The sequence below is a fragment of the Pogona vitticeps genome, chromosome 7 (assembly GCF_051106095.1).
Source record: "Pogona vitticeps strain Pit_001003342236 chromosome 7, PviZW2.1, whole genome shotgun sequence".
Taxonomy (NCBI): Eukaryota; Metazoa; Chordata; class Lepidosauria; order Squamata; family Agamidae; genus Pogona; species Pogona vitticeps.
In genome coordinates, this window is record NC_135789.1 from 33,703,199 (window position 1) to 33,730,012 (window position 26,814).

At 58.6% G+C, this 26,814-nt stretch overlaps 2 protein-coding genes across 4 annotated transcripts; both read left to right on the plus strand.

The window, feature by feature from the left end:
* The first annotated feature begins 875 nt into the window (after positions 1-875).
* On the plus strand, positions 876-15,836 carry PITPNA (phosphatidylinositol transfer protein alpha). The gene is made up of 12 exons (XM_072978734.2): positions 876-1,128; positions 3,211-3,241; positions 6,106-6,251; positions 6,720-6,811; positions 9,047-9,054; positions 9,452-9,526; positions 10,158-10,241; positions 11,114-11,191; positions 11,604-11,714; positions 12,317-12,439; positions 12,628-12,697; positions 13,114-15,836. The coding sequence occupies exons 1-11, from the start codon at positions 1,109-1,111 to the stop codon at positions 12,673-12,675; spliced, it is 816 nt and encodes a 271-aa protein (XP_072834835.1). The 5' UTR covers positions 876-1,108; the 3' UTR covers positions 12,676-12,697; positions 13,114-15,836.
* Positions 15,837-16,983: 1,147 nt separating this feature from the next.
* Positions 16,984-25,484, plus strand: INPP5K (inositol polyphosphate-5-phosphatase K). 3 transcript variants are annotated; one of them, XM_020803536.3, is made up of 13 exons: positions 16,984-17,121; positions 18,844-18,951; positions 19,530-19,638; positions 20,625-20,741; positions 20,939-21,114; positions 21,718-21,829; positions 22,165-22,274; positions 22,543-22,569; positions 23,537-23,726; positions 24,001-24,138; positions 24,546-24,629; positions 24,723-24,827; positions 25,236-25,484. In XM_020803536.3, exons 1-13 carry the CDS (start codon positions 17,084-17,086, stop codon positions 25,332-25,334), a joined length of 1,413 nt encoding a protein of 470 aa, XP_020659195.2. In that variant the 5' UTR covers positions 16,984-17,083; the 3' UTR covers positions 25,335-25,484. The 3 variants fall into 3 exon arrangements, with proteins under 3 accessions (XP_020659195.2, XP_020659192.2, XP_020659193.2); XM_020803533.3 differs by lacking the exon at positions 16,984-17,121 and adding an exon at positions 18,258-18,677; XM_020803534.3 differs by lacking the exons at positions 16,984-17,121; positions 22,543-22,569 and adding an exon at positions 18,267-18,677.
* The last annotated feature ends 1,330 nt before the right edge of the window (positions 25,485-26,814 follow it).

Consider the following 26,814-nt stretch of genomic DNA (forward strand, 5'->3'; position numbering starts at 1 on the left):
TCGCGGTGTTCTGTGTTGGCCTCAGGCTTGCTCTTTGTTGAGAAGGTGGTGGACGAGCGCAGGAGGGAGGCTGGTCGTCCCGTTTGCAGAAGAGGCTAAACTGGAAAGAGGAGAAGAAGAAGAAAGGTTTCGAATCGCCCAGAGGCCGCGCGCACACACACACACACACGGAGAAGGCTGCCTCGACAGCAGCGGGAGGAAAGAAGGTAGAGGCTGGAAAGGAGCCACCACCGCCGACACTCCCTGGGCCTCTTGGCTTCCCTTCCCCGTGAGGTGTGTTGCTGTGGACCCAGGTTCAAGTCCGCATCCACCTAAGGACTGCCTCACCCCCTCACCCACCCACACACCCACCCACACCCATCATCCTGGTCTACCTCCCAGGGCAGTGGAGAAGGAAGGAGGAGCTGAACCCTGGGAGGCAAAGCGGCCTGGCAAACCCAAATGAAGGCCAGCTGCTTTCCCGCCTCAGAACATGCGAAGAGTGCAGCAGGTGGGAGCGACTCTGTCCATGTGCAGAGTGCCGCCTTGCCTGCCACCCCATCGTCTGGAGCAGGCGAAGGCGATGACCGGCCTTGAGCGAGGGGGGAGGGGAAGCGGGCGAGAGGGGGGTGGGGGAAGAGTCAGCGGGAGCTCAGCACATGCTCAGAGGTACGCTTTACTCCCCTGCCCGGCCACAGGAGCGCCCTCCACCCGCGCGCATGCGCAGCACGTCCATCTTTTCCCCTCAAGCAAAGATCCTGACATGGGCGGGAGAGACAAGGAGCACCGATTTGAAGCTCCGCCCCTTTCGGGTGACGAAACGCGTCGCCGGCACAGCGCCGTCCCCTGCGGTCCAGGAGGCCCCGCCCCTTCGGGGCCCCTCCCCGCGCTATCCGTGACGTCACGCCGCCGTCGTTGGCGCGGTGACGCAGAGGCCGTTGCCGGGGAACGCGCGGCCCTCCCTCCCTCCCTCCCTCCCCTTCCCCCGCCCGGAACCCAGAGTGAGGCGGACGCGGACGGAGGGACGGCGGGGCCGAAGGACGGTCGGACGCGCGGCAGGAAGGAAGGCGGGCGGGAGGGAGACGCCGGGGGGCCAACGACCCCCACCACCGACGCCCCCCACCCCGCCATGGTGCTCGTCAAGGAATAGTGAGTAGGGCTGAGGGGGGGGCGGACGGCCGGGGGGTTGGGCGGCCCGTGGCAGGGAGTTCCGCCGACCCTGTTCGGGCCGAGGACGCCGGGGACGGGGACGGGGTCCTGGGCCGAGGAGGGGGGAGCTTCGGGCGGGAGCAGCCCCTTCGGGACGGGGGGAGGCGCCTCCCCGGGCTTGAAGGTCACCGGCTGCCGGCAGCGGGATGGAGCCGGGAGGGGGGGGGGGGCGGCCGGTCGGTCGGTCGGGGTCTCTGGCGCCATCCTTTCCCGCTTGCTCTCTCTTTGCCTGCCTGCCTTCCTTCTTTCTCCTGCCCGGCCAAGATGCCTCCCTCCTTCCCTCCCTCCCGAGCAGCCCCGGCACCTTCCTTCCGTGGGGTCGCAGCCCCGTCGCGCTCATCCACCCACTGGGGTTGGGGGCAGGTGGGGTGGGGGCGACGGTGGAGAGGAAGCCAGGCCCCCCCTTTCCCCCCCACCTCGCCCCCGCCCCATGTTTTAGTCCTCGGGCTCTTCTGGCTCCTCATCCCCAGACTCTTGGCCCTTTTTTTGCACGGGGGAGGGGAGGGGAGGGGAGGGGAGGGCCCTGCCCTTCGCTGCCCCTCCCCTCTTTCTGCCCCCCCCCCGCGGGTCCTCCGTCCAGGGCCGGCCCACCCCTTTCCTTGCTCCTGCCTGGGGGGCAGAGGGGGGCCTCTCACGCTTTCCCACCACCCCACCACCCACACACCCATCCATCCCGGCTATGCTTAGCGGGGCGGGGGGGGGTCCTTTGCTAAGGAAGCTTTGCTGAGGAAGCCGCCCTTGCAAGGAGGCTCTCTGCTTGCTGAGCCGAGTTCCAAACATGGTCATGGATGGGCCACCAGACACCAGCGGCAAAAAGGGGCCAAGAGCCACTGACCTCCCCGGCTCCATTTCTCCTGCTGCTGCTGCTGCTGCTGAGGTGGCGGCTTCTGTTTCAGGAGCACCAGCGGCTCCTTGGCCGGTCTCTGTGGGGGAGTCCCTGCACCGGCCGGCCAGTGGGTCCTGCGGGGCAAGCTTGGCTCCTTCCTCCACCTTCCATCCAGCTTCCGCCCTTTGCACAGGATAGCCCTCGTGGTGCCTCAGAGGTGGGCCGCCTTTCCACAGCTTGGCCCAGGCTGGGCGCCGGCCATTCCCGGTGGTGGTGGGCCGTGCCCGTGCCCGGAGCCCTCACCCAGAACAGAAGTAACGCCTGCTTCCGTTCTCTTGCGAGTTTCTCTTTGTGAGATCTTTGCAAGGAGAGCTTTGGAAGCCAAAGCAAAAGGGACTTCCGGGTGGATTTGCCGGCCCGCCAGCTGGTTCCTAGAGAAGGGTGGGTCCCGACACGCAGCGCACCTCTTCTAGACACACCTTGGCTTCCCCCGGGGCTAGGCTTCGGAAGGGTTGCGTTGACACCCCTGTAGGGAGCGTGTCGCCTTTTTCTTGCCTCTTTGCCTTCTGCCTCTTTCTCTTCCCACTCTCACACCCCGGGAAATATCCAGAGCGTTGCCAAAAGCACTGGTAACACGATAGTGGTATGTCTGTAAGCGTTGGCTTCTTCTGCAAGGCCATTGCGGTGATATATTTGAGAAAGCAGGGGAGCCGTCTTTAATTTGGGTGCTGGGGTTTATGTAGCTGACCGCGCTGGGCCTGTGGTTCTGCCTGCGCGACACCTTTTAGGGTCTGGTCCTGAGGCCTGGATGTGGCTGCTTTTCCCAGCAGCTTCCTCCTCTACGCCACTCAACTTTAAAAAGTGGCTCGCTCTCATTTCCTCTCTCTCCTCAACCCTCCTGGCTTTCTCTCCCACCTTCCTCCCTCGTCCTGCCAAGCTGTCGTTTTGTGACACCAGGCAGGTGGCATGTCTCTCCCCCCCCCCCGTTTCTGAGCTGGCTTGAAAGAACAGGGCCTGGTTTGTGCTGGCTGCGGACATGGTAGGGGGTAAGTGATGCTCCATCCTGGCCCCTCTTGTCTCTCCTATGGGTCTGTGATTTGCTACCGTCTCTGCTTCCCTGCTCCTCCGGGCTGGACCTTAGTCAATGCCTGCTTTTTTCTCTCCCCCCGCCCCCCCCCCCCCCTCTTCTCTTGCAGCCGTGTAGTTCTGCCTGTGTCCGTGGAAGAGGTAAGTGCAATTTCCCCCCTTGGACTCGCTTCCTCCTTTCCAGGAATTGGTTCACCTCAAGGCTGGCTTCACTTTGCAGCCGGGTCACAGTCAAGGATAAGCAGGGCCTGATTTGCACCCCATCCCTCCCTCCCCCCCCCCCGGCAGACTTGATGGAGGAGCTGGGCAGAGTCCTAATGGAGAATAAATCCACGCATTGACTGCGGACTGTGACTCGCAGACCCCCCCCCTTCTTTGTCACATGCAAGGAGGACGGGGGGCTTAAGGAACAGGCGAACCTTGTGACCAGGGATCCCTGGTGACCTTGGTCAGATTCCTGGGATTTTCCTGTCGGGGTCATCAAGGCTGCGCAGGTGTACAGCTCTTAGGGTGCTTCCTTGCTGGGCGACATATGTTGCTGGAGTTTCCGCCGGTCCAAAGAGCCAGGTCCCTCATCCCAGGGGAACAGCCATCATCTGCAGCCTTTTTCTGAGGGCCGGTGGTCCTCTCCTGGCCTGGGCCGCCACGTTGGGACATTCTTTCTGCCGGGTTGGCCATTACCAGCAGGCTCGCTCCCAGCACCAAACCAGCTCCACACAGCACCCTCTTCTCCTGACCCTTTGCCCCCTGAAACAGGTTTGGAATGAAGCACCGCTGGGGGCGGCTGTGAAACACCAGAAGCTAGAAAAGGAGAGGCTTCGGCTTTGCTCCCCTCCTCTTCGCAAGTTAGCCCAGCGGCTTTGCTCCCTCTAGGAGGCGAAACGATCCCCTTCCCTGTCTGTTTTTCTTCCATTTCTCTTCTGCCCCAGAGGGGCTTGGGGGTCTGTCCTGCGCTGGAGCCCAGCCGGGCGGGCCCCAGGGCTGCCTTGGCCCTGGCCAGGTTTTGCCTGGCAGAGAAGGAGCAAAGCGGAGCCGCTCTGACGATTCCCCGAGGGCTGTCGCCCTGGAGCGTACCTGGGGCCAAGGTGGCGGCTGCCTCCCCTGCTCCCTGCCTGATGTGGCTTCATCTCCTACCTTGCTTGCAGCTCCTTAGGACGGGGGGGGGGGGCGGCTTCAGCAGTAGGGATTTCTGCTTCCCCAAAGGTGGCCGGGGGGGGGGGGAAGAAGAGACAGGCTGTCTATCTGCCTCCTTTCTTCTCCTGCACGACAGCAACCTCCCGCCCGCCCGAGACCTTCCTTTGACAGCTCTTGGCTGCTTCCAGGCCCAAACAGACCAAAGCAAACTCATGCCCAGTTTCAATTAAGCAGATTGGAGTCCTGGAGAACCTTGAAGGGCCTCTCTGGCTCCGACAGAAGAGGTTGGGGTGTGCGCATGCATGCACCAGTGAACAAACAAGCCCCCGTGGCCTTGAGCGGTGATGGGCTCCCTTGACCCCCTCCTCCTCTTCAGTGCCCCTAACGTGCAGGTGCGGAAGAGCCAGGGAGTCCCTCCCAAAGCCAGACCGTCCTGCAGCAGGCATCGCCTCCTGTCCCTCCCTTGGGCTCATTCCCCCCCCCTTGTTTGCATATTTGCATTTGGGGGGGGGGAGTTTACAAGAGCAGAATCAGTGGGTCTTTGTGAAGTTCAGGTGCATCTTCTCACCTGGCCTTTCTCAGGTGCCACTCATCCGTGTGGGGTGAAAGGGTTTCCAGCTGAAAAGGGTGGCCCAGGAAAAGGGAATGGTGGGCATTTCCAACAGAGAGGTCCCAGCTCTCCCCAGCCTGCACGCAGAGCCTGTGGGGTCAGGCCTGGGGCTGCGTCACCTGGCTCGGGCTGAGCCCCTTGTGCCTCGGATTGGGGGGCTTTGGGTGTCCTGAGCCCTTGAGCCAGGCTGTGTCTCATGCGAGGTGTGGGGGGGTGGAGGGCCCCCCTCTGGGTTCCTTTCAGGGATTGGCACCCTCAGGCACTTTCTCCAGAGGATCTGCTCTTATTTAATGCTCCGGTTGATCTGGGCCCCCTTCCTTGTACCAATGGGATTAGAGGATCAGAAATAACAGGGGAGCTTAAGGGGTGAAGACGGCAGCCCGGCGGCCTGATCCTCTTAACGCCCAAGCGCCAACCTGTGGAGCGGGAGGGCAGAGAAGAGAGAGAGAGAGAGAGAGGGAGGAGAGAGAGAGTGTGTGTGTATGAATGAGCCGCCTGTGTCAGGGCGGCTCACCCAGGATTCTGTGTCCCCAGGAGACCCCCGTCCAGAGACTCACCCCCAGCGCCGCCAAACAAAGCCACTCAGCCTGTCCTGGCACTTTCTCTTTCTGCCGCTCGGCTGGGAGGCAGCGCCTCCTTCCGTGGAGGCCCTTCCACCGCTCTTGGGGCAGGGAGCCATCCCTTGCCGGCGCACCCCTGCGTCCCGGGCCTCGGCTCCCGTCTGCCCTGGCTTCCTGCTCACCCTTTGGGGCTGGAGGGCACGATGCCCTGGTGTCCCAGCGTAACGGGTTGAGAGAGACCCCTGTGCCGGTGGGACCCCCCCCAGCGCTCCGGGCCCTGGGCTGCTGCTCAGTCGATGGAGGGCAGGCTGCCTTTGGGGGCTGACAGAAGGAGGTCGGGGCTGAGCACCTGGGCCTACGCTTGGCACACAGGTCGTCCGGAGTTCAGCCCAAGAGACGGCGAGTGGCAGGACGAGGGAAAACCTGGGGGGGACCACTAAATAGAGGCGGCAGTACAGGAAGGGCCTGACAAGCGCCAGAGGACATGAGCCACATTCCCCAGAGGTCGCTCCCCGGAAGTGCTTCCCGAAAGGCAGAGAAGGGGGCTGAGCCCTTCGGGGGGGGGAAGTGGTCAGGGGCTGAAGGCTGCCGGCCGCTTCACAGGTGTAAGCCCAGCACTTCCTGGCTCGTGCCTGACCTGGTTGCCTGCCGGCCTCTTCCGCCCCCCCCTCTAATCGCATCCTTCCCCCCCCCCCCCCCAGTATCAGGTGGGGCAGCTGTACTCTGTCGCCGAAGCCAGCAAGAACGAGACGGGAGGCGGCGAAGGGGTGGAGGTCCTGGTCAACGAGCCCTACGAGCGCGATGGGGAGCGGGGCCAGTACACGCACAAGATCTACCACCTGCAGAGGTAGGGGAGGGGAGGGGAGGGTCGTTCCTCATGGCCTTGCCGTGGTAGGAGCCACCGCCTCCTGAGTGGGCATTCGTGGGAGGCCGCTGGGTCTACAAGCCCACGGGCGTGTGGGGCTTCTCCAGCCTGTCCTGCTAGCCCAGGCTGGGGGCAGGCAGGCTTCCAGGGAGAGCCGGCCCACTCACTCACTCTGTGCAGGCAGGCCGCTTTTCCTGCCCCCCCCGACTCTGGTGCTGCTGCTGGTGCTGCATCCTCCTCCTGTGTTCTGGGCCAGGGGTGGGAGGGGGCCCTCGCCACACACCCACGTGGCCAGCTGCCAGGAGGGGGGTCAGCCTCTGAGGCAGGCACAGGCCTCCGTGGGTTGTGTGTGTGCTTGTGCGTGAGTGTACATGGAGGTTCTGCCCCCCTGTGTGAGATGGTGCTGCCACCGCATGCCCACCCTCTTCTTCTTCTTCTTCTGCCCTGCAGCAAAGTCCCCCCCTTCGTGAAAATGCTGGCCCCAGAGGGAGCCCTGAACATCCATGAGAAAGCGTGGAACGCCTACCCTTATTGCCGGACGAGTGAGTATACGGGGGGGGGGGGGAAGAAGGGGGCAAATAGGTTTCATGGTCTTCTGTGGGTTTCTGCCTCCCTTTGGCTGTGCTGGTCATTAAGGGGCCTTCTCCTCGGCACTCAGCCCCACTCAATGCCCTGCAGCATGCGTCACCCTCTCTTCCATGTGTTCGGCTCGTCTAGCGCCGAGGGGGTGGGAGGCAGGTTTCCTTTCCTGGCTGCCTCCCTGCTGCGAGTGTGGGATGTGTTCTCGGGAAGGCCCCAATTCTACTGCCCTACATCAGTCCCGATTGTATTCCTGCTTGGATGGGCCACCGGGTGTGCTTCCCTGTGGCGTCAGCCAGGGCGTCTTCGGGCTGCCCCTGTTCTGCTCGGTTCCAGCGGGCCCTGCATGCACTTGAGTCACCCCGTGTTGTAAAGGAACGAGGGAAACTACCAGCAGGGATGGCGTGGAGCTCCGGGTGGCGCTTCCCTAGGGCAGCGCTCTCTCTCGCTCGCTCGCTCGCTCCTGCTCCCTGGCCGGGGGTCCAGGAGGACCCTCTGCTCTGGCAGCCCAGAAGCAGCAGCCAGCAGCCGGGTGCTGAAGAGTGTGGGCGTGTCCGTGCGTGCGTGCAGGGGGTGTGTGGGATGTGTGTGTCAGCTGTCCTGACAAGAAGCGCCGTCTGGGGCTCGGCTGCTCACTTTCACACTTGGCCAGAGGAGGGACCTTTGGGACCTGGGGCCACACACACCCCCCGGGTTCAGTGTGGCTGGGCATGGAGCGGGCGAGGGCGAGGGCTCAGAGCGTCTCCTGCCCGCCACCCTCAGCCTCTGGCTGCCTCAGACCATCCCTGCCAAAGGGCCGTGTCATTTTGGGGGCTGGCTCGCCGCAGAGATTTTGCCCCCGCTCCCCAGCCACAGGCTTTAAAAGCTTGCCTGGGGTCTGAGCTTACCGCAAGGCAGTGGTGCCAAAACCAGTGGGGGGGGGGCTCTTCTGGTTCTGCAGAAGCCCCCCTGGCACAAAACTGAAAGCCCAAAGGAGACGGACCCCCTGAGAGAGCTTTGTTCCTCCCTCGGGAGTGAGTCGGTTGGGGCTCGTATGGCTGACCTCTGGTTTCCCTTCCTTATCCGAGGCGGGAGGCGGTTCCTCCAGGCAGCTCTTGAGCCCTGCGCCAGAGGGAACAGCCGGACAGTCTGGTGTTTCGGCTGAGACATTTGCAAGGGGAAGCGAGCCGTCCTCTGTGCAGAACAGCCTTGGTGCAATGGCTCCCTTCTGGAGGGCGATGGCCGCCCCTCGCGGTCCACCCTACCTGAGCAGCATCCCTTGGAAGCACTGTCTTCCATCCTGCTCTTTTCCGCTCCGGGTTTTTAGAATGGAAACAACCCAGGCGCTGGGGTGGTCACAGGATCTGCGCTGGTGGCGCTCATGAATAATTGAGTCCAGCTCTTGGGGAATCTGGTTACTGGCAGCGGCCCACGGAGTTTGTCTGCTGGCTCTGGTTACCTTGCGGGGCGGCAGAAAGGGGCCTGTGGAGGCTGCCTGGGATGGGGAGGGCAGGGGGGAGCCCTTCGCCCCCTTCCTTCTCCCTCTGAAATGACTCCAGGCAGCCCCAGAGAACCAGTTTGAGCGCCCGGCTGCCAGCCCTGGGGCGGCGGGGGTGGCGGTAGGGACGGGCAGGTGTGTGTGTGTGGGGGAATGCTGTGCAGCCTCCCAACAGGAGGCCTGGGGGGGGGGAGTCTGAGGTGCCGGGCCCCTTCTGCTCCTGGCTGGCCCTTTCCATCCCCATCGGTACATCAACCGTGTGCTGGATCCAGCCCTCCCCTACGAGTGGCGATAAAGAGAGGAAAGGGCACCTTCTTCTCCCCCCCCCCTCGGGGTCTGCTCAAGCTGGAGCCTGCAAGGGCCCCGAGCCCCTGCCCTCCGAACATCTAGGGAGAGTGAATGTTGCCAGGAGGTGGATCAGGGGCCCTTTCAACAGCACCAAAGCTGTCTGGCCACCTCTGGTACATTGAGGGTGGAATCAGCCACTCCCCCCCCCCAGGTCTCTGGTTAGATTTGGGGCAGGTGAGAGCATGCCTCACCCGGCCAGCACTGGCCTCTGTGGGCAAACTGACTTCTCTGTGGGCAAGCTTGGTGCCTGGCAGTCACGTCCTTCTGGCAGGAGGTGGGGCTTGGGCATTGGGGTGGCTTCCCCCTCTCATTCAAGCTCTCTCTCTCTCTCTCTCTCTCTTTTCCATGTCCCGGTGCGTCTTTGGTGGAGCAGTTATCACCGTAAGTATGGCATCTTGCCCCTGCTGTGAGGGGGGAGAGGGGGGCCTTCTCCACCGGCCGCAACTGCCCAGTGGCCAGCCTCGCCCTGTTTTCAGCCAAGGCGGACCGGCCCTTTCAAGGGGCTCCCGGGGTTTTGGCATCCATCCAAGGAGCAGGGTTTCCCTGAGGCCCCAATTCCTCGTACTGCCAGGGCTACCTCCCCAGCGGGTCTGCGTGACGGGTCCCCACAAGTGTAACAGGGAGTCCCTGCCAGACCCTGTTAAGCAAAAGAGACCCTTTTCTGCCCCAAGGAACGAACACAAGAGGGACGGGCGAGTCCGAGGTGGGACAGGGCAGACCCCGTTAGGGACACGCCGGTCTTCCCGACTGGGAATTCATTCCTCTTCTCTCTTGACAGAACGAGTACATGAAAGATGACTTTTTGATCAAAATTGAAACCTGGCACAAGCCAGACCTTGGGATGCAGGAGAACGTAAGTTGGCCTGGCAGGGGTTTGGCAGGGTGGGGGTGGGTGGGTGGGTGAGGGCTTTTAAGGAGCATATTCTGTAGCCAAAGGGAGTTGATTTTGCATGTTGTTTACGTGGCATGCTGAATCCTGGCGATGATGTTTCTGGCAGCTGCTCTGATGCTGTTGCGACACCCACTTCCCAGGTGGGGCGGAAGCAGGAAGGACCCGGGCGCTGCCAAGGACAGAGAGTCCAAGCGCAGCTGGTGCCACAGGATCTCTCCTCCTCAAAAGGAGAACGTGGAAAGCCACCTGCCTCCCCCCCCTCCAACAGCCTGACTTAAGAGTGGGCAGTTCAAAGCCCCCCCCCTCCCAGTTGCCCTCTGCCCCTGGGACTGGCCCACTGAGCCCATCAGCTGCAGCCCTGCTTGGCGGGAGGAGTGGATCGTCACCACCAGCCATCTGGGCAGAAGTCTTGAGGCTTCTCTGGGGGGCACCGGGGGGGGGGGCTTGTTTGAGAATGCTTGGGAAGTCTGGCTCACTCTTTAGCTTGCTACTCCTAATTTTTCCCTTGCTCTTTTTTATGGTGTGTGTGTGTGTGTGTGCGTGCATGCGGTGTCACATGAGGTGAACCCCATTTCTTGTCTTCTGGCTGCAGGTTCACAAACTGGATCCCAACGAATGGAAGAACGTGGAAGCCGTCTACATAGACATTGCGGACCGGAGCCAGGTGCTCTCCAGGGTATGGCAGCCGTGCCAGGGAAGCCGTGTGTGTGTGTGTGTGTGCATGCGTGCATGCATGCACACACGCACACACTCGAAGGGCCCCTCTGGCGGGTGGCTCAGCTGCACATGTGTGTGTGTGTTGTGCTTCGCTGGCTGAAAGAACCGATGCCTCGCCCACCAGCTCTTCCCACTGGAAGGACTGGCCCGCCCCGGGCATGGCCACAAATAGCCCAAGCAGGAGGCCGCTGGCCGCAGGGCGTGGGCTGGATGTGACCTTCTGTTTTCTGCTAGAGCTTTGCAACAGCCTCTCATGCAGGGGAAATCTAGAAAGAGGCTCTACCTTGCAACTGGCTTTTCCCCCATCGGGAACCTAGGCTTCTGTTGCCTGGAGTCTGGGGCGAGGGGGGGGGGCTGGCTTCCAGGACAGCCAGAGGCGCTTTCCTCCACCCCATCCCAGCCAACCTTCTTGCTTCTCTTGCTCTGCTCAAAAGCCATGGGGGAGGCCTTTCCGGCCAGCCCTTAAAGAGGAGACGCACAGAGAGGGAGACGCAGCCGCCGTCTGGCCTGCCTGGGGGCTGGCAGATCCACTTGCTTTGGCCCATGGGATGGAGGAATGGACCAGCTGGGGGAGCGAGTGGAGGGCTTCCTTCTTGCGCCCCCCCCCGCCCCGCCCCACCCCCGCCCTTGGATCTACGCAGCCGCCTTTGAGGACTCGCCCCAGGCTGCTACGCTCCTGGGTGCTGCGGGAGGGAGGAGAGAGGGAACCCGATCCGCTGATGGTGGAAGGCAGGTCTTCTTCTCCCCAAACGGCTTCTGTGCCCTTTGAGGGGAGGAGGACGTGGCTCCTTCCTTGGTAACCCCCTCTCTTTTCCCTCTGGTCTCCCACAGGATTATAAGCCCGAAGAAGACCCGGCAAAGTTCAAGTCGGTCAAGACCGGCCGTGGCCCGCTGGGGCCCAACTGGAAGGTGGGCACTTGACCTTTGTCTCACCACGAATGCACGTCATCCTGGTGCCGTTCGGGATTCAGGCAGGAGGAGAGTCCCCGTGCAAAGGCCAAGTCATGGAAGTGCTTCCTGTGCATCCCTTGAGTAGTTCCACGTGGCTGCCTGTGGCTCCGTGGCTGACCAATGGGCTGGCCCAGTCCTCCTCAGCAAGGGGTTTTTCCGAAGCCGCCTGCAGAGGCCAGCGGAGCGGAGGGGCGGCTCTCTCATGGACCCAACTTCCCTTCCTGCAGAGGGTGGTTGGCAGGCAGGCGGAGCGGACAGATGGGGTGGCCCTCCCAGGAAGATGGAGTCAGGATGGAAACGGGGGGGGGGGGGGAAGAGCTGGCTGTTTGCACAGGCTGTGTCCTGAAGGGGCGCCTTCTCCTCTCTGCAGAAGGAGCTGAGCAAGCAGAGCGAGTGCCCCATCATGTGCGCCTACAAGCTTGTGACGGTCAAGTTCAAGTGGTGGGGGCTGCAGAACAAAGTCGAGAACTTCATACAGAAGGTGAGTCAGGGAGACTCAGCCCTAGATGACCAACAGCGGCCCTTGATGGGGAGGGGCAGCCAGCCAGGAGGCGCCGGCCCCCTCCCCCGGCTCCTCAGTGGAGTGGCCCTTTTGGAAGGCGAAACTGGGTGAGGAAAGTGCAAAGGCAGGCGGCTTTGTTCCTTCCTCCACCCTTCCTCTCTGGGAGGTGACCAAATCACCGCAGGAGCCTCTGCCAACACAGGCAGGGAAGCCCCCCCCCCCCCACACACACACCAGTTACCCTCAGATACGAGTATCTGAACAGGTACGAGGGGAAGGAAAGCTGTGGGTCAGAGCAGGGGGCCTTTGGAGCAGCGCACATGGGCCGCTGAACACCTTCATGGACCTCCTCCCGGGGTGGTGAGCCAGGGCTCCAGGCAGCCCTGGGCCCCTTGGAGGGAGCAGCTCAAGACCACCCAGTGCGCAGCTGTAAGACTCAGAACAGTCGGCCAAGTGCAGATGAACTCCCAGACCATCCAGATCTGGTGGTGCCAGCAAGCCGAGTGCCACCATGTGTTTGAACAATGGAGCAGCCCTCCGTCCTGCCAGAAATGCCAACTCCTTGCACCTTCCTTTTGCAGCAAGAAAGGCGGCTTTTCACAAATTTCCACCGGCAACTGTTCTGCTGGCTTGACAGATGGGTTGACCTGACAATGGAGGACATTCGGAGGATGGAGGAGGAGACGAAGAGGCAGCTGGACGAGGTCAGTCTGCAAGGACACCATCTGCTGAAAGAAGGAGGGGGTGAATCCAGGTTTCCCCGGGAAGAAGCACTGGCTCTGCAGGCCTCCCGCCCGCTGGATGGCTCTTGCTTTCAGAGGCCGTCTCTGGCAGACGGAAAGAGCTTTTTACTTGGTGAATGAGCGGAGATGGCTTTTTTCCCCTCTTGCAGATGAGAGAAAAGGATCCCTTGAAAGGAACGTCAGCTGCAGATGACTAGCGTGGGTTCCAGTTTGTGCAAAGTACGTAGCCGAGTGTGTGTTTCTGTGCGTGTGTGTATTCTGGAGGTGCCCAGCTCCCTCCCAAGTTTAAAAAGAGGCAAAACACACAGAGAGGTGGGGAAAAAGAAGCATCCTATCTGAGCGTCTCCTCTTGTCTCAGAGCCAGCACCGGCTTAAAGCAAGTAGAATACTTGAGAATAATTTTGGAGGGATGCAGTGTCTCTGAGGGTTTGCGTTAAGGATCAGTCCCTACAACTGGAGCAGGGGAAGAATTTGGATTTGGTCCTTTTGGATTACCTCACTTGCAGAAGCAGCCAAACCATCACATGTTTCTTTCTCTCTCTTAGAACCATGAAAGATTGTTTGGCAGAGTCAAGTTGTCCTTCCAAGTGGCCCAAATAACCCAGTTTCTCTCTCTTTCTCTCTTTTTGCTGTAGTTTGTGAAGTAGCCATCAGGAAGGCCCAGGAACTCCACCCTCTTGACCTCTGGACCATCTCTGGATCAAGCCCTCCTCTGTCCAGTCCTGCCAGCAGGCAACTTCCAGCCTCCCCCACCTAACTCTCGTTGCCCTTAATATTGTGAGCAAAATTCCAGTCCTGAGCACTCTGGGCCTTGGCACCCGGGAAGGGGGTGGCTCCTTCGGGGCGAGCGCACCCGTGACTGTCCTGCCTTCTCCAAAGAGTGTTCAGGCCGATTTCCCACATGGCTCTCTCCATGTGGCCCTTTTAGCTGGCATTGTCTTTTGATGTGGTGATTTAGATTTCATCTGTACATTTAGAGATTATTTTGCCCCCCTTCCTTCTCCCTTTTAAGTACCGGGATAAACTGCTGCCTTTGTTTCTCTCCGGCTCCCCACTTTCCTTTGTCAGGTTGTAGAGAGGGCTTTCAGTATTCGGGTGCCAGGCGTGATGTTCTTGTGACAGGAGACGGGACTGTCCTTTCTGCCCCCAGACAGCCAGCCACGCGATGCGCGGCTCTCCTGGCGCTCAGGGGCAGGGCTTTGCTGCTGACTCCCAGCCCCAGAACACACACGCCCCCCCCCTTTGGGATTTTCTGCCCATGCCTCTTGCTGCGGAGCCCTGCCTGGCGTCTTTCTAGGGCCTGGGCTCCTTTGGGGGGAGGGTTGCTGCTTTTGGGGTGGCATGTTTTGGAGCAGGTGGTTGAGTTGGCTTCTGAAAACTGCTGGAGAAAGGCTCCCGGCAGTCCCCCCTGCCTTGTCCTGCACTGCAATAGAGACGACCCGATGGTCTCCAATTTGGACACGGTTTGGGGGAGGGGGAATGCATGGGGGGGAGGTGAAAGAAAAGCCAGAGCAGGCCTTCCATCTTGTCCTGCTTTTGCGCTGCTTCAGCCTCCTGAGCAATAATAAGTCCTGTGATCCTAAGCAGGAAGAGAAGTTTAGGCCAGCAGGAAGGAAGGGCTGCGAGGAGAGGGACAGACCGGAGGGGTCCCCGGTGGCTGTCGAAGAGAGTGGCCCGGGGAGGGGGCTGAGGCGGAGGGAGCCCTCTTTTTTTTTTAAACCAGAAGGTGGGTATCTACATGAGACAATCATAGGGGCAGGAGGGTGCTGGAGCAAATGCTGGAGCCAGTGCAAGCTGAGGCATTCCCTGCCTGCAGCTACTTTTGAGGCAGGAAGCAGCCGCCGCCGCTGTTTTGCGACCAGCGGGCTCCCCGTCTCCCTCCAAAGCCAGACTGCGGCCACCACCCCCGCCTCCTCCCCCTACAACCTGGGGACAGAGGCAGGCGTTCAGCACAGACCTAGAGAGGACGGTAGTGTTGCTTTGGGAGAAGCAGAGGAAGACACCCCCCCAAAGCCTCTGTGGCCATTTATCCCTGTTCCCCTTCTGTTCAGTTCCATTCTTTGCCTTATCGATGTCCAAGTGCAATAAGCTAAACTTGATCTATGCTCTGTGCGTACCCTCTTCCTGGCAGATGCTTCCTTAGTTGACCACATGGGGTTTTTCCCTCCTTTCCTTTCCTGGGAATTTGATTTCTGGCAGAAAGGAAGTTGGGACCCTCCTCAAGCACTGGATCTTTGTCTGTTAGAGAGAGGGAGAGAGTGCCCACAGAAGCTGAGGCCACGTCCTTTGGGACGAGGAGCCCCCATGTTGCGTTGCGTGGTCCTTTGCTCTTCCCCTTGTGGCTGCTAGCTAATCTCAGGAGCCTAAAATGCTGAGACCTGGGAATTAAAAACACTGAACTTTTATTTACTTTTTTTCCCTTGTGGCTAATGAATTGTAAGAGGATTCTTATGCTTGAATGTGTTACTGTTTCTACAGCGGATCTTATATTGCTCCTGCTGCTCAAAAGAGCTTTTGTGTTTTGAGCTGAGGCTTTTTAGCTGGTTGACACCACATCTCTATGGAAACAGATGGTGGCATTTTAAAGGCTGGGGGAGAGAATCAGAGAAGATGGAGAAATCTCGGGGGCCGAAAAGCTCTCATTAAAACACAAAGCTTTTCTGCTTGGCAGTAAGAGCAAGGGAAATGCAGTAAAACACCTCCCGTCCGCGTGCCCTTTGTTCTGCACTTTATGTGTTCAGTTTTCTGAGACCCTCCCCACCTGCCGCCTTGTCAGGCAGGGCTTCCTCGCCTCCAGTCCCGTGGCTGCGGCTGCAGCGTGGACTAACCTCTTGCTCCTGCCAGGCAAAACGGGGTGGGGTGGGGTGGGGTGGGGGAGTGGGGTCCCGTGCTCAGATGGTGCTCCAAATGCACAGCTATTGTGGGTCATGCTTGGCTTGCTCGCCTAGAAGCCCAGACCCCTCAGCTTCTTCTGGGGAGGGGGGCAAAGGGAGTGTCGGGGGAAGAGGGCAGGAAGATGCTGAGCTGCTCCTTTCTGTCTCTGCCTGGGCTGCAGCCTCTCCAGCCCCCCCCCCCAGCTCCCTCATTCCCTACGCCACCCCCCAAAAATAAACCAGCATGGTCTTGCCTTTCCAGGCTCCCCGTTTCCTGCCAGAGGGGGCAGGGGCGGCTCTGTGGCCCGTTTGGATTGGTTTCCTTGTGCTCTTCCTTTTTATGGCATCACATTCGGTAGAATCAATTAGATGATCTCCTTGTTTCTTTCATGTGAGTTTGTGCCTTTTTTTCTCCGCCCCCCCCCCCAATAATTTTCCAATACAGGCATATTGGAAACGACTCTAATAAAATCATAGACAGAGTGTCCCTGAGTCTGGCCTGGTTTTTATTGTTGCTGGTGGAGGGAGGAAGGGTGTGTGTGTGTGTGTGTGTGTGTGTGTGTGTGTGTGTGTGTGTGTGTGTGTGTGTGTGTGTGTGTGTGTGTGTGTGTGTGTGTGTGTGTGTGTGTGTGTGTGTGTGTGTGTGTGTGTGTGTGTGTGTGTGTGTGTGTGTGTGTGTGTGTGTGTGTGTGTGTGTGTGTGTGTGTGTGTGTGTGTGTGTGTGTGTGTGTGTGTGTGTGTGTGTGTGTGTGTGTGTGTGTGTGTGTGTGTGTGTGTGTGGTGTGTGTCATCCCTCTGCCTCGCTTCCCCCCCCCCCCAAGGCCAGGTGTCCCAGAGGGTCAGTCCCAGCAGGGGAACCACCAGCAAAGGGGGGGGCAGGGGGGTCCAGAACTGTGGGAGGGGACCAGGTGCCCTTGATCTGACCAAAGGGCCTGGGGGACAGAGGGGAGGCTGGGGGGGGGGTCCCTGCTTTCCTTGAAGGAGGAGGCTTCTTAAAGAGCTTACACTGAAGTCTGTAAGGGGGGGGCACCCACCCATTACTCTGGACCTGTGGAGAGTCCCCTGGGCCCAAGCCTGGCAGCGCAGAGCTCAACAACAGCCCAGCCAGGTAGGTCTTTGGCACCCCCCCCAAACACCTGGCAGAGGGAGGAAGGGAAGGCGGGTGGGGAGTGGGCGAGCAGGGCTGGTCTTTCTCTCCCCCCCCCACGATGAAAAGGGGTCGCCATCACGTCGCAGCCACCTAGCAGGGCGGGGGTCCCGGCCCCCCGAGGGAAGGGGGCAGCGCCCTGGACGGGAGCCACAGGGCCGCCGCCCCTGCAGCGGAGACGCCCGAGGACCGGCAGCGCTTCCCTTCCCCACGCGCCATGCCAAGGCTTCAGCCCAAGAAAGTCGCCGGACTCTAGGACCCCGCCAGGCTCGGGATTCCTCCCGGCAGCCGCGGCTTCCGGTGGGGAAGGAAAAAAAAAATCGGGAGAACGTTGAAGCCAAATCGGAAGCGTGATCAAAGTGCCCTTCTACAGGTTTCGTAGCTCTAGACTCGCGGTACGTTGTTTGCATCACGTGCTCCGACCAAGTGAGTGGGAGGGCGGCCTTGGCGTCCCCCAGCCAATCAGGAGACGGGGTGCCCCTGTCTTCTGTTCCATCATTGGCCGGCGCGGTCACATGGGCGGCCGGGACGGCGGCAGGATGTGAGCTTCCCAAAGGGCTTGCTTTTGCTTCTCCGGCGCCCGGGATGGAGGCGGCCGGGATGGCGGCGCGGAGGAGCCTCAGGTGAGGAGGGCGAAGGACGGGGCGGGAAGCGCCGGGCCACCCCTGCCCGCGCGCGCAGGACAGGCGAGCGGGGGGGGGTTGGAGGAGAGCGAGCGCTCTGACGTAACGGGGGGGATTCCCCCGCCCGACCCACGTGGTCCGAGCGCGGCGGGCAGAGCACCCGCGAGCATGGGCAGAGCGCCTCCCCCCCCCGCAGGGAAGGAGGGTTCGGCACCTCTCCGGCCGGACCCTTTTCGGGGCTGCCCGAGTCCCCGGCCGGAGGGGAGGCGCCTTCCCCGCAGGGACAGGAGGTCCCGCCAGGCGTCCTCCTCCCCGAGGTTTCCCTGGCAAAAGCTGGGCGGCCGCCCAAGAGAACCGGCCGCCCGACGCTGGCCCCTTCCTCCCCCTCTCCCTCCTTGAGAGCAGCGCCTTCGGAGTGAACGGGGGAGGGAGGGGGGGTGGAAGAAGAAAAGGGGGCACCAGCGAGACCGGGGAGTCTCTCTCCCTCCCCTCCGTGGGATGCTGCCCCCCCCCGCCGATGACCTCCTTAGGATCTCTGGGCTGGGAATGCTGGAAGGGCAACACGCCCCCCCCACCCCCACCCCGGGAGGACCTCCTCCTGGCTCTGGGGGAGGAAGGAAGGCAAGCGGGCAGGAAGCCCCACCGGGCCAAGCCTTGGCCTCTTTTTGGCCACCAGCCCCTCTGGTTCCTCCTGAAGAACCAGGCCTGGTTCTCCTCCCAGGGTGGTGGCCCCTGAAACCAGTCTTTCTCCAACTGCCTCTCCTGTGGCACCCCAGAGTGCCAAAGCTAGCAGCATCCTTCTTTCCTTCCTTCCTTCCATCCATCCATTAACCAGCTTCCTCCCTCTCTGCCTCCCTGCCTCCCTGCCTCTCTCCCAGTAGAGCAGCCCCACCTCAGTGCCTTCTAAGCAAGGGGTCTCTGCTCAGGTTTGAGCCCCGGCTCAGCTTCCGAAAAGGGAAGCCAGACTGGGGGCAGCAGATCCCTCCAGGCTGGCGGTCACGCGTCCCTTGTGGATACCGGCAGAAGCATGTGACTGGCCTCAATTCCCAGTAGATTTCCTTAAACCTCCAGGTCTCAAGAACGTCAAATCTTTAGGAGTGGAATGTTTCTGAGGGGCCCGTGAGTTGCAGGCAGGCGTAGGTGCCTCTTTTCACGTGGCTGGAGCAGCTTCCAGGCTGAACTGGCGCCAGGAGCCAGCCTTCCTTTTTCGCCCAAACCCACGGGTGGTGCAGAAGACCTTTCCTGGCCATGGAGCCCTCCGGCAAGGGGCTCGGCTCCCCCACGGCACCCTCGGACCCTGAAGAAGCCCCTCAGGAGCTGGTGGCCGTCTCCTTGCTGGACGTGGAGGACGCCGCCCAGCTCCGCAGCCGGTCCACAAGCCTGAGCAGCACCAGCTCCAGTGGCCGCCTGCACCTGCGGCAGAGAGTGGCCCAGCTCATGGCCTGCGTGGAGGACGTCAGCTCAGACGATGAGATCCACGAGGAAGTCTTGCGCACGCTGGACGAGGCCTTTCTGATCTGTGGGAAGAAGCAGAGGGAGAGGGGCCAGAGCATCAGGTGCCCTTCCCTCCATGGGGCTATGGCAGCATCAAAGCGGTTTTAGGGCAGTTTGGGTGGGGCGGGGCGGGGTGGGGAGAGTGCGTGTCCGTGGACTGCGCTGAAGAGCAGCGGGCTCCTCCCGTCTGTGTGTTTCAGCGGCGCTTCCTTTTTTGTGTGTTTGAAGGCTGCACGTGGTCACCTGGAACGTCGGCACTGCTTCCCCGCCTCCCGAGGTCACCTCTCTTCTCCAGCTCAACTCACAAGACCAGGCCGTGGACTTGTATGTCATTGGGTAGGTCTCTGAGGAGCGTGATTTGGGCTTCCTCATTCTTTTTGGGATAGTAATTCCAAAAGTAGTTTCTGTTCATTGCAGGCTTGCCAGGGGGTCCCTTCCTGGTAAAGCCATCAGCAAAAGTAAGGAGGCTGTTCGTAGCATTCACAAGCACTAGGCTACTTGGACCTTTTTGCAAAAATATCCTTCCCACCCACCTTGGATGTCGGAGATGCGCAGCAGCTTTAGGTGGAGCTGGTGATCAGGGCCAAGTGTCCAGGCCTGTAAATGAGGCAGCTCTTTGAAGGGAGGATTCGGGATTGTGTGGCCTTCAGGAATTCCTGCATGCAGGGACCTTTAAAGCATAGCTGTTGGCAGAATCAGGTCACCCTTCATTCCCAGCCTGTGCCTTTCTTGGCTTCTGCCACTGGAGTGTGCAAGTACAGCTGGTCATTGACCTGGTCAATGTTTCAGCTGTGAAAAGGAGCAGCTTGACTGCTAGAGGGGCTTTTTTAGTTCTTTTAGTTAAATCAGAGTTGCTTGTAAATTTGTTGGGTTGGTTCTCATCAGAATGAGTCGCTAGACCTTGTAATGTTCAGTTTGCAGGAGGTGAACTCCAAAATCGTGAATTTCCTGTCAGACATGGCTTTTGATGATCCGTGGAGTCTTTTCTTCATGAGCGTCCTCTCTCCTCTCAGCTATGTCAAGGTAATCATCTGGTTTTCTACTGGTAGTTTGTGACTTGCTTCTGGAGCTTCTTAGAAACCTTGTTCCCTGCTCTGCATTTTGGGCAACTTGATGAGGAGTCTGAGATGGAAACTACTTGCTTCTCATGCGATGGCCTCCATGATGGGCTCGGGCCTTGCCTCCTTCCGGCCAGGGTGCAATCAGATCCCTGAGGTTTCCTGCCCGTGCCTTAGAGGCTTCAATTTGTACAGAAAGACAGAGCGAGAAACATTTCCCATAGCTCTCCACTTCCTCTGGGAACCTGCCTGATGAGAAGAATTTCCAGAAGACCCTCTTGTTCAGTCTAGTCTGGGATTTTCTGAGCTTGGAATGGAATTGTAGAGTCGGAAGAAACCTCCTGGAGTCCAGCCCTCTGTCCCAGCAGGAAGTGCCCGGCTGAGGCATCCCTGTGTTTTAAATACCTCCTGCAAAGGTGATTCCACCACTTCCTTGGATAACCTGCTCCTCTTTATGAGCCTAAAACCCCTTCGTCACAAAGGGAGATGTTAAGAGGGTGGCCATCGTGGTGGGTTGCAGGGCTGCTCCTCAGAACAGGCAGACAGACAGGCTGACTGACTAGTTCTCTCTTGCCCTTACCTGGACACCCTGAACGGCCGTCTCCGCAGCCTGAGGGTTAGCTGGGTCCTGACTGGAGCTGCTCCTGTCAGCCCTTTGCGAAGGAGAAATGTGCAGGGGAAGCAGAGCTGCTTAGTGGACTGGCTCTGCTTCCATTCATCTCACACCTTTTCCAGGACTGAGAGAGAGAGAGAGTTAGTTTTCCTGGTCCTGGACTTTGTGTTATTTGGAGCCTCCTGCACACTCTATACCATTCCTGTAACCCCCTGAGCCAGGCTCCTTTTCCCAGGTCATCTGGAACTTCCTGAGATGCCCGTCGGGAGAAAGAAGCACAAGGAAGAGATTGCCTCCAGGTTGGGTTTAATGTTTCTACCTCTGCTATTATTTTGCAGGTGTCTTCGATCCGAATGCAGGGCCTCCTCCTCCTGGTTTTTGCAAAGCAAGCCCACCTTCCCTTTATACGGGACATCCGAAGCCAGTTCACCCGCACAGGCCTCTATGGATACTGGGTGAGTTGCTGAAGTCTCTCCGTGGAACCTTTTTTGGCCTGTCTAAAAGCTTCCTCTTTCACTTCCGTGGTATTTTTAAGTTGATTATCTTCATGTGTAGCTATCTGTTAAGAAAATGTGCGAACAGTTCCTGGCAAAGATTCCTGCCACATGGGGTCGGAAGGGCTCACAGCCCTCAGCTTCTTGTTGCCTTACAGGGAAACAAAGGGGGCGTCACCATCCGCATGTCTCTCTACGGGCATTCTGTCTGCTTCCTGAATTGCCACTTGCCAGCTCACATGGAGTACGCAGAGCAGCGGCTGGATGACTTTGAGCACATTCTAGAAATGCAGCAGTTCGAGGGCGAGAAGATCCCGGGGATCCTGGATCACGAGTGAGTGGCCCAGGGCAACTGTGCCACCGGTGCTTCTGGCAGAATTAGGGCTGGGGGTGGGCAGGAAGGACCATCCCCTCTTTCCTGGGGAACTTGTAATGGTTGAGGGGGGCCCCTCCCTCGGGGAGAGCCTTTTGCCCACGCCTGCAGGGCTCTGAAATGCAGCCTCTATTCAGGAGGCCACAGAAGCCCCTAAGAGGTAATATTCCGGTAGAGAGGAGGGCCTGAAGCAGATCCGCAGTCGCTCGCAGTCCTTGCATGAGCAACCTGCTGGTGCTCAGGTGGAAAGGCGCATTCCTCTTATTAGGCAGGGGAGCGTCAGTCCAGAAGCCACCTTCACCACAGACTCCAGGGGCTGATCTGGCTTGTTTCTTTAAAATGGAAATCTTAACACCAGAAGAAGCTTTCGAAGGAGGAGGACTTATTTTTTCATTGGGCTCTTTAAAGAAAGTACTCCCCGCTCCCTTTAAAGCAACTTGATCACAAAGTGTGCAGAGAGATCCAGATTCATGTTGTGAATTTATGATTTCGGTAACTGGGCTTTCCTGTTCTTTTTGAACCGTTTCTTAACTACTATTTCTTCCCTCTCTTTTTTTAAAAAAGTGTTCTGTTCTGGTTTGGTGATTTAAACTTCCGGATCGAAGACTACGGACTACATTTCATCCGGGAGTCCATAAACAAGAGCCGTTTCAGTCTCCTGTGGGAAAAAGACCAGGTACTGCCTCTTGTTTCCATTCTCCTGGTTCTCATGGAGAGGTTGAGGGCTCCTCAGCCGACAGATCCTCTTGCAGGGCTATTCCACTTCCAGGAAGGGGCCTGAAGGTCTCCTCTTGTGAGGCAACTGAACTTCACAGTCTCATTGCCTCTTGGCTCCTCCGGAGCAAAGCCACCCCCTTGTGATCCTCTCTGTCTCCATCCTGCCACTATATAAATCCCGGGCGGAGGCTGTGCCCTTTGGGTGCGGGTTCCTCAAGGTCGCTCCCTGGACGAGCCCTTGGCAACTCTAAACGGTGTCGGGTGTTTCCCCCCCCCCCCCCCGTCCTCCTTCAGCTCAACATGGCCAAGAAGAAAGAAGCCTTCCTCCAGGAATTCTCAGAGGGGCCTCTGAAATTCAAACCCACCTACAAGTTTGACCTCTACTCCAACGAGTATGACACCAGGTAAACAAGGGAGAGGGAAGCCTCTGTGGTTGCTGCAGGGCAGGGGCTTTGCACTGGCCCAGGAGGAATATTCCAGGCCTCTGGAGGTGGGTGGGTGGGGAGGAGGGTCATGATTTCAGAGGGGAGGGCGGTTGAGCCGGCAGGCCGCCTTCCTGCCCTTTGAATAAAGTCATCCTTTGCTCATATTTCTCCCTTTAAGACTGCCGGTTATTTGCTTTTCCCTTGGATGGGCAGGGATTTTTCAGCTAACGCCTGTTTATATTTCCAGGGGCCAGAAGACATTCTTTTGGTTTAAGTAAGGAGATTCTCATATGCTTCTTTTCATGTGTTTAGAATCTTAAGCTATTAGAGCCTCCTTTTTAGGCAGATTTCAAGCTGTCACTGTTCTCTTAATCTTCTCCTCTCTAAGCCCAATCCTAATGTGATAATCAGGCTGCTGAGTTTGAAATAATGAAACTGCATGCAGTGCAGAGAGTTTCCAGCCCCAAGGAACCCACCAACCTTAACAGGGCTATAGGAAACGTGGCCCTTATGGCTTATTTCCGCTCCTAAAGGGTTGCTGGGTTAATGCCATCTTGTCTCTCTGCTGGGCCAGGAGAGGAAAATCTACTGTCCTCGGCTTCCACAGAGGACAGAGGGCTGGGCCGGCCTGACATTGGCTTGGCTGGCAGCTTGAGAGGCGCCTGTCGGCTTCTCTGGTGGCCTTGATGAATGGGATTGGCCCCTGTTTAGCTTAATCTCATCAAACCAATCCAGACCAAACTTCGGTTACATAAAGGAGAGAGCAGGTTGACTCGTCAGCTGCAAACAAGGCCTGCACAGCAAGAGTTTGGAGCTCCATGGCCCGACACAGAGGCAGCCCCTTCAGGAAAATCCCCCTCTGGATGTGTCCTGGTCAAGGGCCAGGAAGGGGAGGGAGGCAGGAGGAGGAGGAGGAGGAGGGGGGGGCTGCTGCCTCCTTGCGGCCACTCAGCTTCTCCTGAGCACACAGCAGTGAGGGGGGGCCTTGGTGAATTGATCCCGGGCTCTACCAGGCTTGCGCTTCCTTGCTGCTGGTTAACGCTTCCTGTACAAAATCAATTAACCCCTCTGTCCCTCACCTCTCTTGTAGATCTGCTCTGTATGGGATTGAGCTGTAACGGGAAGGGGTGGGTGCATGGTTCCCCTGAAGTCTTGGCCTCCATGGTGTCTTTTGAGGAACGGCCGCCAGATGAAGGAAGGCTGGTCTGTTCTTGTTGCCCCCCCCCGCTCCCTTTTCCCAGTGGGAAGAAGCGGAAGCCTGCCTGGACGGATCGCATCCTCTGGAGGGTGAAGCATCTTGTGCATCCGGCTTCGGGGGTAGGAGAAGTGCCTGGGGAGCCCCCCATCTCTGCCTCCCTGCAAAGCTACACCAGCCACATGAGCTACGGCGTCAGCGACCATAAGCCTGTCACGGGGACCTTTGAACTGGAGGTGAGCATGAGCTGTAGATTCCTGGATATGGATTTAGAGATGAAAAGGGGCACCAGGCTCCTCCTGTCGGAAAGCAACAGGACAGGAAGAGCTAATTAGTTATTAGTGTCCATCCCGTTTCAATGGTTGGCAGCCACCCTGGGTCCCCTTTGGAGAGAAAGCTGGCCCATCAGTCACCAGTCACCCAACTGATGTAATAAGCAAGCAAGCTCCTGCAGGCCTTCTGTCTGTGTGTTGTGAAGAGCTTTAACCCCAGGGGGCTTCTTCCGTTCAGATGAAGCGGCTGGTCTCCGATCCGCTGGTGGAGTTGCATCCTGTGGGCGACTGGAGTGCTGAGCGCGACGCCACCGTCGGTTACTCCACCGCGCCGGACTTTCCGAGCAGCGCCTGGGACTGGATTGCTCTCTACAAGGTAACCTTCAGCGTAGGAGGGTGCTGGGAGGTGGGGGTGCTGGTGCTTTGTCTGCAGAAGGTCATGGATTCCACCCGTGGGAGCTTTTCCGAGCAGGAGAAGGCGAGAGGAGAGCAGTTCTTTCTCTAGGGAGGAAACCCCTACCAGCAGCAGTCCCTTTGGCCTCCCTCCCTCCCTCTGGAGAAGGGTGGCCCTGTCCCCCCGCAGGAGTTCCCAGACAGTGTCCACGTCCCATCAAGGTCTAACTTGCACGTCCTTTCTCACGAACCATTTGGGACACCCCCTGCAGCAGTTCAGCCTTCACTGCCCGCCTGCGGCTTGCCCAGCGCTCCTCCTAGCAAGCGCCTCAGAGGTCGTCCGGCTGTCTTCGCCCTGTGGTGACTTTTCTCTCTACTCCTCTTTGGCAGGTGACGTTTCGGCACCCAAACGACTACGTCATGTACGCCTGGGTGCAAGACAACGAAATTTCCTCCAGGGAGGATGCTAAGCAGGTGAGGGAGAAGGGCCATCCTGTGCCATGCTGGCCTGCTTTGTGTCAGAGGTGGTGGTGGAAGAGGGCCCACCTTTGGCTTTCTTATTCCCAGGTTTACCTTGGTGCTGAGGAGTTCCCTGTGGCTGGAGGAGAATTTCTCCTGGGCTATTACAGCAACACATTTCAGTCCATCGTGGGCCTCAGCCAGCCTTTCCAGGTAGGCCTCCTCTGGTCCTCGGTGGTCTTGTACACACCTGGAATATTTCTAGAGCCATCCAGGTTTTCCCTTCAGTTGGCTGCAAGGTTTCTTTCTGCACAATATGGAATTGGCTCCAGAAATCTCCCTGCTTCGGATGGGTTTTCACATTGGCTGAAAACCCTCTCGAGTGAGGATCCCGCTTCTGTGTAGGTCCTCTCCTAACAGGAGGGAAATCCTTGCTGATTCGTCTTGGGTTCCCCGGATCCCCGTTTAGTGGCACCTTAGCATCTCCTTCCACGCTTGGCACCATGTTCTCTTCTTCCTGGCTCATTTTGGCAGGGCAGAGTTTTTCTCAGTCAGCCGAGAACTGGCCTCTTGTGTAGGGCCTTCACTCTCTCTCCCCCTTCAGAAGTCTTCTCCTTCCAGGTTCAGCCACACCGAACATCCACTGAGAAGGAGCTGTTCTGGGATGGAATTGGCGGGACTGAAAAGCTTTGCCACGAGAAGCCACCGTGTGACTTTTGAAATGCACCAGCGTCCCTGCCGTCAGGGCTTCCTCTGCCTTAGGCGTAGGCCTCTCTTTCTGGAGGAGGTGGCGGGATTTGTTGGCTCGCAGCCACAGGACTTTGAGCGGTTAAGAACATTGTTTTGTAGGAAATAAATGTCTCTACCACGGTTGCGAGGTTCCCTTCTCGCCCTGGAGGGTGCCAGAGCAAGGCTGGCCCTGATGACAACCCCTGACTTCACTGTAGCTGGAGAGGCTAGACTGTATCCCTGGGCCAGGGGGCCTTCCTCCTCCTGTCAGATGCTCCTCCCTCTTTCTAGGGAGTATTTTAGGAACCAGGCCTTTTAACTGCAATATTAAGTAGTGAGTGTTGGTTTTCCAGAAGTCAGTTTCTCCTTTTAATGAAATGCTAGCAGAACTGAGGTGGGTGCAGAAATTTGTATTATTTTATAGCAGAAGAGGGAACATGGCCAGCTGATCCAGTTGGAAACAATCCTGGGGCAACCGAGGGGTGTTGTAGAGAGGAAATGGTGACTTGCACCTGCTTTTTCTCATAGCTGCCCAAGCCTCCTCTTTCCTGCCCTGTCGCGTGGCAGCTTTAATCCCCTGCAGCCTTCTTTATGGCCTGCCTTCTTCTCTTCCCCCTTTAATGCACTTAATACCACTTGCCATTTTCCCGGTGTAGATTCTTCAGGAAGAAACATGACGAGGCCCCCTCTTTCCTTCTGCCGCCTCCGTTCCTTCTGTCTGGCAATTCCTATAAAATAACCAAACTGTACTATTCAGCCATGCTGCCGTCTTTCTGGAGCCAGTCCTGGTTTTTGTGCTTTTTTGCTGTGACTGGCTCCACGGAGTGATGGCACTGAAAACTTTTGCTGAGCCAAAGAGATCCAGTTGTCTCTTTCATGCTGGTTTCTGTGTGCGGTCTTCCTTCCTGTATAAGATTCCATACCATCCCTTTGTGTAGACCCCAGTTGCATAAACCATTCCTACAAGTACGCCCAACTGAAGCTGCTGCAACATTGGACCTTCGGTTGAGGTCGCTGAAACCCTTCTTAGGGACTCATCTTCCCTCCACCCACCCCCACCACCCCACCACTGAGCTGCATGTGCACACTCCCAGGTGCTCGCCAGCTACCGGTCCAGGTGCCAGCTAGAGCATGTGAGAGCATGTCCATTACGAGCATGTGCTAGCTGCTCTGTTGTTAAAACTTTGCATCCGGAGAAGGGTCCCCCGTTTGTCAAAGGAGCGGCATCGGTAGGGGGAAAGCTTGGGCCACATGAATCAAGCACCATGCCTGTGGTGGGCTGCCTTTTAAGCAGCGGGAAGAAGTCCCCGCAAGCAGTTCCTCCATTCTGACATCAGAGTATTCTTTCTCTGTCTTTGCCTCTGTTTTCTAATTGCCTTTGTTATTTCTGAAATAACTCTTCTGGCATAGTCTGGGTTTAGAGGAGGCCAAGTTTTCAGATGTTCTCATTCTGGCTACAGCTACTGAAAGT

Excerpts from the sequence above, each read along its gene's own strand:
- PITPNA (XM_072978734.2), top strand. The coding sequence starts at position 1,109 with ATGGTGCTCGTCAAGGAATA. Across the intron at positions 6,252-6,719 it reads AAGATCTACCACCTGCAGAG|CAAAGTCCCCCCCTTCGTGA; the intron begins GTAGGGGAGGGG and ends TCTGCCCTGCAG. Across the intron at positions 10,242-11,113 it reads GGAGCCAGGTGCTCTCCAGG|GATTATAAGCCCGAAGAAGA; the intron begins GTATGGCAGCCG and ends GGTCTCCCACAG.
- INPP5K (XM_020803533.3), top strand. The coding sequence starts at position 18,370 with ATGGAGCCCTCCGGCAAGGGGCTCGGCTCCCCCACGGCACCCTCGGAC. Across the intron at positions 20,742-20,938 it reads CAGGCCTCTATGGATACTGG|GGAAACAAAGGGGGCGTCAC; the intron begins GTGAGTTGCTGA and ends GTTGCCTTACAG. Across the intron at positions 24,828-25,235 it reads GCCTCAGCCAGCCTTTCCAG|GTTCAGCCACACCGAACATC; the intron begins GTAGGCCTCCTC and ends TTCTCCTTCCAG.